General features: G+C 43.7%; 1 protein-coding gene across 1 annotated transcript in view; it reads right to left on the bottom strand.

Annotated features, from left to right (window-relative positions):
* Positions 1-399: 399 nt before the first annotated feature.
* The window catches only part of erc2 (ELKS/RAB6-interacting/CAST family member 2), an 81,327-nt gene continuing 69,082 nt past the window's right edge, over positions 400-12,644 (bottom strand). The window contains exons 15-21 of the mRNA XM_029695191.1: positions 6,454-6,586; positions 6,120-6,280; positions 5,682-5,829; positions 4,626-5,246; positions 3,668-3,738; positions 3,196-3,395; positions 400-2,793 (exon numbers count right to left, since the gene is read on the bottom strand). Of these exons, the coding sequence (XP_029551051.1) occupies positions 3,712-3,738; positions 4,626-5,246; positions 5,682-5,829; positions 6,120-6,280; positions 6,454-6,586 (1,090 nt within the window). The 3' untranslated portion in view covers positions 400-2,793; positions 3,196-3,395; positions 3,668-3,711. The remainder of the gene's footprint in view (positions 2,794-3,195; positions 3,396-3,667; positions 3,739-4,625; positions 5,247-5,681; positions 5,830-6,119; positions 6,281-6,453; positions 6,587-12,644) is intronic.

The raw sequence follows: 12,644 nt of genomic DNA, 5'->3' as shown, positions 1-12,644 counted from the left end.
AGGGATGGAGGGGGGTTAGTGGTGGTAGTGATGGAGGGGGGTTAGTGGTGGTAGTGATGGAGGGGGTTAGTGGTGGTAGTGATGGAGGGGGGTTAGTGGTGGTAGTGATGGAGGGGGGTTAGTGGTGGTAGTGGTGGAGGGGGGTTAGTGGTGGTAGTGGTGGAGGGGGGTAAGTGGTGGTAGGGATGGAGGGGGGTTAGTGGTGGTAGTGATGGAGGGGGTTAGTGGTGGTAGTGATGGAGGGGGTTAGTGGTGGTAGTGATGGAGGGGGGTTAGTGGTGGTAGTGATGGAGGGGGGTTAGTGGTGGTAGTGATGGAGGAGGTTAGTGGTGGTAGTGATGGAGGAGGTTAGTGGTGGTAGTGATGGAGGAGGTTAGTGGTGGTAGTGATGGAGGGGGGTTAGTGGTGGTAGTGATGGAGGGGGGTTAGTGGTGGTAGTGATGGAGGAGGTTAGTGGTGGTAGTGATGGAGGGTTTTGCCAATAGAAGGGTTTTTGTTGTTCTCTACACACTCAACTGTCACGTATGTCACCACATCTGGATACACCGGGACAATGACATTGACAACAAACAAACACACAACACTGAGACTGGATAACGCATCTGCAATGACGGAGTCTCTCCAACCCTCCACTTTAACAATGGTAGTGATAGTCCTCACTCCCAAGTGCAAGTTTCAGAAGTAATCTCACTGATACTATAGTGAGTGTGTGTGTGTGTGTCTCAAATAATATTTCTCACGCTGTAGTAGGAATGTAAGAGCTCTTCTAAATGTGAATTAAATAGTCTTCTTTTCTTTGGACTGTGTCTCAAGGTTTCTTAGGCCAGACCTTCCTTTGGACTGTGTCTCAAGATTTCTTAGGCCAGACTTTCCTTTGGACTGTGTCTCAAGGTTTCTTAGGCCAGACTTTCTTTTGTGAGAGCCAGTCTGTTTTCATACAGGGAATGTTGAGTGCTGTTTTTTTTCTTGTAATGTACAAAACAGGGGAAAGTCACAAACGTTACTCCACACACTAAATACGTTTTTTTTTAAATCCTTAGACCAGTTTGAAAAAAAACAACATGTATTTTTATCCTCATTCTTTTTTTCCTGGCACAATATTCTGACCACATAGACATGTAGACTATAGATCTCTTTCTATATATATCTATAATATGTATATAATATGAACGAGGCACAAGGCCACCTTGTTGAGAAGAACAAAAACAAGTCACTAGGCTTGGGTTTGGGTTAGCACAGACTATGACTGCTGAAAGAGAAGAAGAGAGGATGAGAAAAGAGGTCATGAAGAAGAGGAGGGAGTAGGGAGACGTTGAGCCGGAGAGAGGGCTATAAAGGTATGGCAGGAAATCTCATACACCTGGGTGCCCATGGATGCCATTACACATATAAAATCTCTCCAGCTGATCCTACATACAATATAGTCTTCTACAGTTCATAAGCAAGCCAGGTTTTGGGATCAACATCCCTATTTAGTGATGGCCGTGTCCCTTGGCTGTGTCTCTGGTTGAACATCATGTTGTGAGCACCAGTGATCTAAAAGCACCATTAGAAGTATCCCTGAAACAGGGGAGGAGGAGGAGGAGGTGCATATCATGCTGAGAAACACACCGTCATGTAATCTGATTGGTGTATGTTCTGAAAATACCATTCTGATTGGTACTGGTTTAAGACGTCTAAATGCTTTTTGATTGGTGCCCTTGACTCATGACTGGATAAAAGCTGCATTATTAGTTCTGACATCTGCATAGATTGGAGTTTTAACTGTGACTGGTGTATCAACTGAAGTAACAGGATAGATACACAGTTGGAAGCCCCAAGCCTAAAGGTCCAGCAAACCCCTGGTACAGGGCCCTACCCATAAGGCCATGCCAGACTGCACATTAACAGCACAAGTAAACCTTCAGCCTACAGGCAAGGCCAGTGGCTGCCCATTGGTCAGATAAGAGCTGTAGTTGGTGCCTATTGGTCTGATAAGAGCTTTAGTGGGTGCCCATTGGTCAGATAAGAGCTGTAGTGGCTGCCCATTGGTCAGATAAGCGCTGTAGTGGCTGCCTATTGGTCCGATAAGAGCTATAGTGGCTGCCTATTGGTCAGATAATAGCTCTAGTGGCTGCCTATTGGTTCCTCTTCCTTGTTCTGATAAAAATAAGTAGCACAACAATTTAAACGTAAACTAAAGCTGTAACTGTATGGCACTTCATAAAATATGTGAGAAGAGAGCAGGCTATCTCTGAAAAAGCGAAAACTACAAAAAAACTACATATGAGTAAAATAAGCACTGTGAAGACTGTCAGTAAGTAGGGAGGAGACTGACAGGCAGGGGAGCCAGTCTGAGCCAGCCAGGGATGAACAGGGCAGGGCAAATCAGGTAAACAGGGCAGCTCAGGTTAGCAAGGTGGAGTTAAGAGAGTGAACCAATTAGATGCTGATTGGTGAGAATGGGGGTGCAACAGGTGAGCTGAGCAGCTTGACAACTAGGCCAGAGTGGCTGTGTGAGTTTGGCTGTGTGAGCAGGACCACGGAGCTGAGACCAGACAGCTCATCTGTCTGTCTGTCTCTGTCTGTCTGTGTCTGTCTGTCTGTCTCTGTCTGTCTCTGTCTGTCTCTGTCTGTCTGTCTCTGTCTGTGTCTGTGTGAGGGGGACCAAGTCTGTCCAACCCAGTCTAACTTCACAGAAAGCACCTCTGTGTCTGTGTAGGGCCACTCATCCTCCACAGAGTCACTCTCAAAGAGCTGGCCAGTTTCTCCAATGTCTGTAGAGTGCTCTTCACATGATGGCTCCTCAGTCATCTGGAAAAGTACACATAATGGTGTAATTAACACTCCAGTCGTTCCTGTCCGTTTACACTGATTGTCGAATGAACACTAAACAATAAATCACAGTGCTTTATTCTATATGTATCAATCAATCATATTTATTTATATAGCCCTTCTTACATCCGCTGATATCTCAAAGTGCTGTACAGACCTTCAGTAAGGGGACTAGGATTGCAAAATTCAGGTAGCTTTCCCAACATTCCCAGATTTTCCTGATATCCCAGTTGGAATATTCCTGGAATTAGGAGGGAATAATCAGTAAATCCAGGAATCTTCCAACCGAGATTTCTGGAAACCCAGGGGAATCTTTCCAAAAGTTACCCCTAAAAGGGACCCTCCAAATCAAGTGTTACTGAATATAGAAATAAGTTTTACCTGCTCAACTATCAGTCTCCTCGTCTGGCCTTCCCACCTGCTTCATCCCTCCTCCTTTTCATCATCTTCCTCATCCTCAGTAAAAATAAAGGCCCCATTTTGAATTGTGGATTGTGTGGCGGTAAAAAATGTTTGGTCAGGTAGTCAATGTGTTTCAGCATCATGGCATGGCTGTGCTCCTCCAATAGTGACTGAATCATCTAGGATCCAGAGAGATGAACGGAGAGAGGCAGGCAGGCAGGGAGGGAGGGAGGGAGGGAGGGAGGGAGGGAGGGAGGGAGGGAGGGAAGGAAGGAAGGAAGGAAGGAAGGAAGGAAGGAAGGAAGGAAGGAAGGAAGGAAGGAAGAGCGAGAGAGTTACTCATCAGTCAGCTAAACAAATAAATCCACAGCACACAGAGATTTGGAACAGAAGAGAAAACAGGAAGTGAAAGCGAAAAGGTACGAAAAAGCAGTGTTTCAAAACATCTCACCCCTCAGAACAACATCAGAGCTTTGGTTGTCATCATTGGCACGATTATGCCCAAATTCCCTCCTCGTCATCCTATTGGTGACAGTGTTATAGGCCGGCAGAAAAAGTTAGCAGGAAGTGAAGAAAGGGTTAACAAGAGTTAGCATAGATCAAAGGTTATTATATGACAGCATGTCATGAGTAGGTAAATATGCAGGAGAGAAATGATTGAAAGCACTATATTAAGAGTCATGATAATGTTACACTGTATATAGGATTATATAGGATTAATATAGAGAAGAGCAAAGGCATAAAGACATTGTAAGTCTGGTTTTTGCTTTTCAATCCAATCTGCATTGCATAGGTTAATTAAAGGCCCCCTCTGTAATATTTACAGACAGTATTGGTTGAATGGGTTAACAGTGGTCAGCTTGATCCAGGCATGAATGTTGAGCAAAGCTGAGAATAAACATTGGGTCTATTTTGACCTCACACCAGGAAGGCCCTGCAGTAGAGCGGTCATAGTGCCCTGGTCAACAGTAATGCACTATAGGGAATAGGGTACCATTTAAGACACAGCCTTAGAGTTAATCTAAACATAGATTTAAATGCACAATGCAACAGTCTAGCCATTAGACCACCACACCACAATGAGGATAGGAAACAGAGGGACAGCCTGCTTTTTGTCTAATAGTGTTCGCAAAAACATCTGTAATTGCAAAAACACAATGGCAATGCAATTCTTTCTGAGTAAATACGAGAATATGATTTGGAATAAGTCAATTATGTCCACCACTTTAGTAGCTACAAAGAGTTAAACCTTACAATCAGAGTTCTGGGCCCATAGTCATAAAACATATTAGTTTTGCCTTTTAGATTATATGGACAGGGGGGACCTGATCCTAGATCAGCACTGCTGATCTGAGATGCTTTATAAATCCAGCCCCTGATTGTAAACACAAGAAAGGGAGACATGTGACCTGGTCGTGGGAGGGGCGGTGGCCGGCATGGGGGGGTCCTCTGGCAGGCCCTGGTCCTCCGCGGTGGTGTGGGGGTGGGTGGCGGGGGTGGCTGCCTTGCTGTTGCGGGGCATGGGGAGGGTGATGGGGGTGCTGCTGGGAGTGTTGGGGGTGTGGGTGCTGGGGGTGGGGGGCTTGCTGCAGGGGGCCGTGAGGGTGCTGCTGTGGGTGCTGTTGGGGGTGGGGGTGCTGCTGCTGTGGCGGAGGCCCGTGAGGATGCTGTCCTGGGTGGGGGTGTTGTTGTTGTGGGTGTGGGTGCTGGGCTTGCAGCGGGTGCTGGGGCCGTGGTTGGTGTTGTTGGGGCTGTTGGGGGTGCCCCTGCGGGTGCTGTTGGGGATGAGGGGGGTACTGCTGTTGAGGCTGCTGGGGGTGAGGGTGTTGTTGGGGTGGGGGCTGGGGGTGTGGGGCATGGGGGTACGGGGCGTGCTGCTGCTGGGGATGTGGAGGGTGCTGGTACTGGGGCTGGGGGGACTGAGGCTGGAGACCCGGGTGGGGCTGCTGGGGTAGGGAATGGAAGGGAGGATGGGGGTGGTAGTGGTCGTCTTCATAGTTGTCTGCCATCAGCTTCATCCTGCTCTGTGTCTGTGGAACAAAACACAGACATGTAAGTTCTACAATTTAACACGAGAGACCCAAACACTGAGTTAGTCATTATGAATGGAAGGAATTGATCAAGTTAGCAGCGAGAGAATAGCAACTGAGTAGCTGAAATAAGCTTATAACAGAAGAACTGCTGCTATCATGAGCAGGTCCTTCCTGCAAAAGAGACTTTTTGGATCTCAATGAGACAAACCTGTGTACATAAGGCAGGGTTGGAGTCAATTCCATTCAAATTCAGTCAATTCAGGAAGTAAACGGAAATTCCAATTCCAATTAAATATTTCTAAATACTTTTCAATGAGAAAGAAATGGAATTGCCATTTCAGTTTACTAACTAAATTGACTTAATTGAAATGGAATGGACCCTGAGTAAAGGTTGAATAAAATGTCTACCTGAGTTGTGTCACCAGTCCTGACCTGCTGTTTTAGCTGGTGCATCAATCTGTCCTTCTCCCTCTTCAGAGCCAGAACCTCTTCCTGGGTCTTCTTCTTCCCAGAGGCAGACAGCTCTAGCAGAGCGATGTTAGCGTCCTTCTCACTGATGGCTGCCAGCAGGGCCTGTTGTCTATAGACAGACAAGAGAAAAAGATACCAGTCAGCACAGCTGAGACAAAACATGCATCTTTCCCACATATGAAGATAACATAATTTACCATTTCTCACTATTTACGTGAAACAAAAAAGTATTGACATAATGTTTGAGCATTCACACGACCAAGCCAGTTTTTCTTTATATCCTTGACCTATTTGAATGATTTGACTGCAGCTCTTTTGATTACCATTGTTAAACAGAATAGGAACATGAATATGAACATGTTTCATTGCTCTGCTGATGTATGACATCCCATGACTTACTTCATCTCCAGGATCTCCTCCAGCTGTTTCCTGCGCTCCTGTCTCATGTTGGTCAGGTGACCGTCCCTCTCCTGCAGGGACTGCTGGGTAGACGAGAGGCGCTGCTTGGTGGCATCCAGCTCCTGTCTAGTTCTCTCTAGGGTGTTCATCATCTCCTCCAACTGACACACCCACACACACACCCACCCACACACACACACACCCACACACACACACACACACACACAGGAATTACAGAATACTGTATTTTCTATGTCTCACACACACACACACACGCACACACACACACACACATGCACGCACACACACATGCACGCACACTTTATAAACAGACCTTCAAATGCTGACCAAGGTCCATGGTGTTGTCTTTTCGAGGGTCCCCCATTATCTGACCAGGCTTCTTTTCCCCCTGGGGCCCCAGTTTGAGGTTGGGACCCCCCTTCTTAGTAACCTGCTCCTTGGTCTGCCTGGATGGAGAACCACAGATTATGTCAGAGTTCAACCCTCTATCATACTAGTCACCGTCTTACCGCACCACTAGCCGAACAACTGGTATCAATGGTTCATACGTCCCTTTGAGTCAATACTAATACTCTGTCTACTGTACTTTATAAGTAAATATAGACACACAGAACTCACATACCACGCATGCAGGGTTGGGTAGGTTACTTTACTTTCTAAATGTAATCTGTTACAGTTACTAGTTACCTGTCCAAAATTCTAATCAGTAATGTAACTTTCAGTTACTTTGAGATTACTTTCCCTTTAAGAGGCATTAGAAGAAGACAAAAATATATATTACCAATTGAATGAAATCTATTGCAGGATAAATCAATATTATAATTTACATAGCTGGCTATTAATGGATGTTGGATTTTACTTTATGGGTTGGTTACGTAGGCTTCTTCTAACCCATTGCTTCTAACAACAGATAATAATACGATTAGGCTACACTGTATATTTACATAAAAAAACAAAGTGTCAGATTTTCAGTCATTCCAATTAATGTAATATCCTTCGATCTTCAAGAATATGACTTAGAAATCTGTAAATACAGTATATACTATGAAACATTTTAGGAGATCTCAGTTGGGGTCTCAGCTTACTGTTCAGAGTCAGAATAGTAGAATACACAAGGTGCAATTTAGAAATCTGGTTGTGCATCAGCAGTTTTTCACTTGTCATGTCAATCACTGATTGTCACTCAACTAGCCATGTCAGCTAACAATTTTTAGGTTTGTAAGTTAGTCTAGCCAATTATCTAAACGTATTAATCATGGCTGACTACCGACAGGGCACACGGGGCATGTACCCTGGGGCTCTGACCTACAGGGGGCACCCATCGATTTTGTTAGTCACTCTCACTCAGATATCATTTACATGGCATAAGTTGAGGCAAAATGTGTAGAATTGCAGGTAATTAGCCCTGAATCAGTTACCCAACCAAGGCAGGGCCCACTACCTCCTCTCCTTCCCCCATCTGATGATTAGCAGAGTGGCAGCAGGCTGTCTACACTCATAGAAAGCTGGCTCCTCTGGTTGGCGGTTGCAGTAAAAAAAAAATTATATATACCGTACACATTTCCATTTTTCTCTGCCTCAAGGGCCCCCTACGGGCTTGGGCCCCCTACGGGCTTGGGCCCCCTACCGGCTTGGGCCCTAGGGCTTCAGCTCCAGTAAGCCACTGCATTAAGCAGGCCCTGGATCTGCACTATGCAGCTGTTGCAAGAGCACATTTTTCACTGGCTGTCCACTGGTTGCAAAAATAATAATTGGTAGGCAGTTTACCGTAATTTCCGGACTATTGAGCGCACCTGAATATAAGCCGCACCCACTGAATTAAAAAATATATATGATTTTGAACATAAATAAGCCGCACATGTCTATAAGCCGCAGGCGCCTACCGATACATTGAAACAAATGAACTTTACACAGGCTTTAACGAAACACGGCTTGTAACAAAAATAAATAGGCTTTAACGAAACACGGCTTGTAACAAAAATAAATAGGCTTTAATGAAACACGGCTTGTAACAAAAATAAATAGGCTTTAACGAAACACGGCTTGTAACAAAAATAAATAGGCTTTAACGAAACACGGCTTGTAACAAAAAATAAAACATTAGCAGTAAGCTTTAGTTGTCTTTTTGCACTGAGTCAATTCCTCACGCTGCTGTTTCCAACATCTTATCATCGACTCATTAAGACCAAGCTCCCGTGCAGCAGCTCTATTTCCTTTTCCAACAGCCAGATCAATCGCCTTCAACTTGAAAGCTGCATCATATGCATTTCTCCGTGTCTTTGCCATGATGAGGGTGACAAAATGACTACCGTAATCAGAATGATGGGAAGTTTGAGAGCGCTCGATTTAATCTAAACAGTAAACAAAACAGTTGTTTGACCTTAACCCATTCGGCAATTTCATTGGTCTAATGAAAGCTTCATGCCGGCAAAAAACTGAGCACGTCACAGAATGTGTTTTTTTGTCGAAAAAAAAATTGAAAGCGGGAAAAATCCATATATTAGCCGCGCATTGTTTAAGCCGCGAGGTTCAAAGCGTGGGAAAAAAGTTGCGGCTTATAGTCCGGAAATTACGGTAAACTTCTTTATTTCAACCACTATTGGGTTAAAATACACATATACATTTGTGAACAACCACCCACTACAAACACAATCCGTAAGGTGGATAAAGCTAAATGAGAGAGCAACAGTGTGATTCACTTGAATTCGCTAGGTAGATGTCAATAATAAGTGATATCGGTATTGCCGTAGACTACACCACTGCTGTCATCCTTACCTCCAAGCCTTTATTCAAATTGGATTATCCTTGAATGCCTTTGACAGCAGTCACACCATTGGAAAACATAGCTTGGACTGTAGCCTATAAACGCCTATTCCTGCTCTTTTACCGCGATCAATCAAATACATTTAGTGTGTCATCATAGTGGTCTCTGACTTGTGGTCAGACTCGCTCAGGTGGAACAAACTTAAACGTGAGCCTTTTTTTCAATGCTGATTTGAATGTTGTGAGTAAACAGAAAGGGGTCAAAGATGTTTTTCTCGCAAAATTCCTTTATGAATTTAAAAGTATTCCTAGAAGTAATCATCTACTTTTTCAAAAGTATCTGAAGTCTGATAACAATATTTTTTCTGATAATGTAACGGATTAAAGTTAGTTGTTTTTGTAATCCATTACTCCCCAACCCTGCACACAGATACAGTTGAAGTCCGAGGTTTACATACACTTAGGTAGGACTCATTAAAACTCGTTTTTCAACCACTCCACAAATTGCTTGTTAACAAACTATAGTTTTGGCAAGTCGGTTAGGACATCTACTTTGTACATGACACAAGTCATTTTTCCAACAATTGTTTACAGACAGATTATTTCACTTAGAACTCACTGTATCACAATTCCAGTGGGTCAGAAGTTTACATACACTAAGTTGACTGTGCCTTAAACAGCTTGGAAAATTCCAGAAAATGATGTCATGGCTTTAGAAGCTTCTGATAGGCTAATTTGAGTCAATTGGACGTGTACCTGTGGATGTATTTCAAGGCCTACCTTCAAACTCAGTGCCTCTTTGCTTGACATCATGGGAAAATCAAAATAAATAAGCCAAGACCTAAAAAAGAAATGGTAGACCTCCACAAGTCTGGTTCATCCTTGGGAGCAATTTCCAAATGCCTGAAGCTACCATGTTCATCTGTACAAACAATAGTACGCAAGTAAAAACACCATGGGACCACACAGCTGTCATACCGCTCAGGAAGGAGACGCGTTCTGTCTCCTAGAGATGAACATACTATGGTGCGAAAAGTGCAAATCAATTCCAGAACAACAGCAAAGGACCTTGTGAAGATGCTGGAGGAAACAGGTACAAAAGTATCTATATCCACAGTAAAACGAGTCCTATATCGACATAACCTGAAAGGCAGCTCAGCAAGGAAGAAGCCACTGTTCCATAACTGCCATAAAAAAGCCAGACTACGGTTTGCCACTGTACATGGGGACAAAGATCGTACTTTTTGGAGAAATGTCCTCTGGTCTGATGAAACAGAAATAGAACTGTTTGGCCATAACGACCATCGTTATGTTTGGAGGAAAAAGGGGGAGGCTTGCAAGCCGAAGAACACCATCCCAACCGTGAAGTACGGGGGTGGCAGCATCATGTTGTGGGGGTGCTTTGCTGCAGGAGGGACTGGTGCACTTCACAAAATAGATGGCATCATGAGGCAGGAAATTATGTGGATATATTGAAGCAACATCTCAAAACATGAGTCAGGAAGTTAAAGCTTGGTTGCAAATGGGTCTTCCAAATGGACAATGACCCCAAGCATACTTCCAAAGTTGTGCAAAATGGCTTAAGGACAACAAAGTCAAGGTATTGGAGTGGCAATCACAAAGCCCTGACCTCAATCCCATAGAAATTTGAGGGCAGAACTGAAAAAGCGTGTGCAAGCAAGGAGGCCTACAAACCTGACTCAGTTACACCAGCTCTGTCAGGAGGAATGGGCCAAAATTCACCCAACTTATTGTGGGAAGCTTGTGGAAGGCTACATGAAATGTTTGACCCAGGTTAAACAATTTAAAGGCAATGCTAGCAAATACTAATTGAGTGTATGTAAACTTCTGACCCACTGGGAATGTGATGAAAGAAATAAAAGCTGAAATAAATCATTCTCTCTACTATTATTTTGACATTTCACATTCTAAAAATAAAGTGGTGATCCTAACTGACCTAAAACAGGGAATTTGTACTTGGATTAAATGTCAGGAATTGTGAAAAACTGAGTTTAAATGTATTTGGCTAAGGTGTATGTAAACTTCCGACTTCAACTGTATGTGAGTTAAACAAGGCAACTGTTAGCACATGCAGATGGACACAACGTAACAAAAGAAAAATGAACACAAATATATATATACACTCTGAACAAATTATAAACACAACATGTAAAGTGTTTTTCCCCTGTTTCATGAGCTGAAATAAAAGATTTTCCACATGCACAAAAAACATATTTCTCTCAAATTTGTCCACAATAAGTTTACATCCCTGTTGGTGAGCATTTCTCCTTCACCAAGATAATCCATCCACCAGACAAGTGTGGCATATTGATTAAACAGCATTATCATTACACAGGTGCACCTTCTGCTGGGGACAATAAAAGGCCACTCTAAAAAGTGCATTTTGTCACATAACAATGCCACATATGTCTCAAGTTTTGAGTCTCATGTTTTGAGAGAGCTTGCAATTGGCATGCTGACTGCAGGAATGTCCACCAGAGCTGTTGCCAGACAATGAAATGTTTATTTGTCTACCACAAGCCGCCTCCAATGGCATTTCAGAGAATTTTGCAGTACATCCAACCGGCCTCACAACCGCAGACCACATGCAACCACGCCAGCCCAGGACCTCCACATCCGGCTTCTTCACCTGCGGGATCATCTGAGACCAGCTACCCGGACAGCTGATGAAATTGTGGGTTTGCACAACCGAAGAATTTCTGCACCAACTGTCAGAAACCGTCTCAGGGAAGCTCCTCTGTGTGCTCGTCGTCCTCACAAGGGTCTTGACCTGACTGCAGTTCTGCATCGTAACCGACTTCAGTGGGCAAAATGCTCACCATCGATGGTCACTGGCGTGCTGGAGAAGTGTGCTCTTCACGGATGAATCCCAGCTTCAACTTTACCGGGCAGATGGCAGACAGCGTCACGTGGACGAGCGATGTGCTGATGTCAACATTGTGAACAGAGTGCCCTATGGTGGTAGTAGGGTTATAGTATGGGCAGGCATGAGCTACAGACAATGAACACAATTGCATTTCATCGATGGCAATTGAATGCACAGAGATACTGTGACAAGATCCTGAGGCCCATTGTCGTGCCATTTATCTGTACACAATTCTAGAAGCTGAAAATATCTCAGTTCTTCCATGGTCTGCATACTCACCAGATATATCAGCCATTGAGCATGTTTGGGATGCTCTGGATCGACGTGTACGACAGCGTTTTCCAGTTCCCGCCAATATTCAGCAACTTCGCACAGCCATTGAAGAGGAGTGGGACAACATTCCACAGGGCACAATCATCAGCCCAATCAACTCTATGCGAAGGAGATGTGTCATGCTGTATGAAGCAAATGGTTGTGATACCAGATACTGACTGGTTTTCTGATCCACGCCCCTACTTTTTTTAAGGTATCTGTGACCAACAGATGCATATGTGTATTCCCAGTCATGTGAAATCCATAGATTACGGCCTAATGAATTTATTTAAATTGACTGATTTCCTTATATGAACTGTAACTCAATAACATTTTGAAATTGTTGCATGTTCAATTTATATTTTTGTTTAGTATATACAGTGCATTTGGAAAGTATTCAGACGCCTTGACTTTTTCCACATTTTGGTGCGTTACAGCCTTATTCTAAAACAAATTAAATATTTTTTTCCCTCATCAATCGAAACACAACAAACCATAGTGACAAAGCGAAAACAGTTTTTTAGAAAACATAAATACTTTAT

This window comes from Salmo trutta, chromosome 16, assembly GCF_901001165.1.
Source record: "Salmo trutta chromosome 16, fSalTru1.1, whole genome shotgun sequence".
Taxonomy (NCBI): domain Eukaryota; kingdom Metazoa; phylum Chordata; class Actinopteri; order Salmoniformes; family Salmonidae; genus Salmo; species Salmo trutta.
This window is presented reverse-complemented; position numbering and strand designations above follow the sequence as displayed.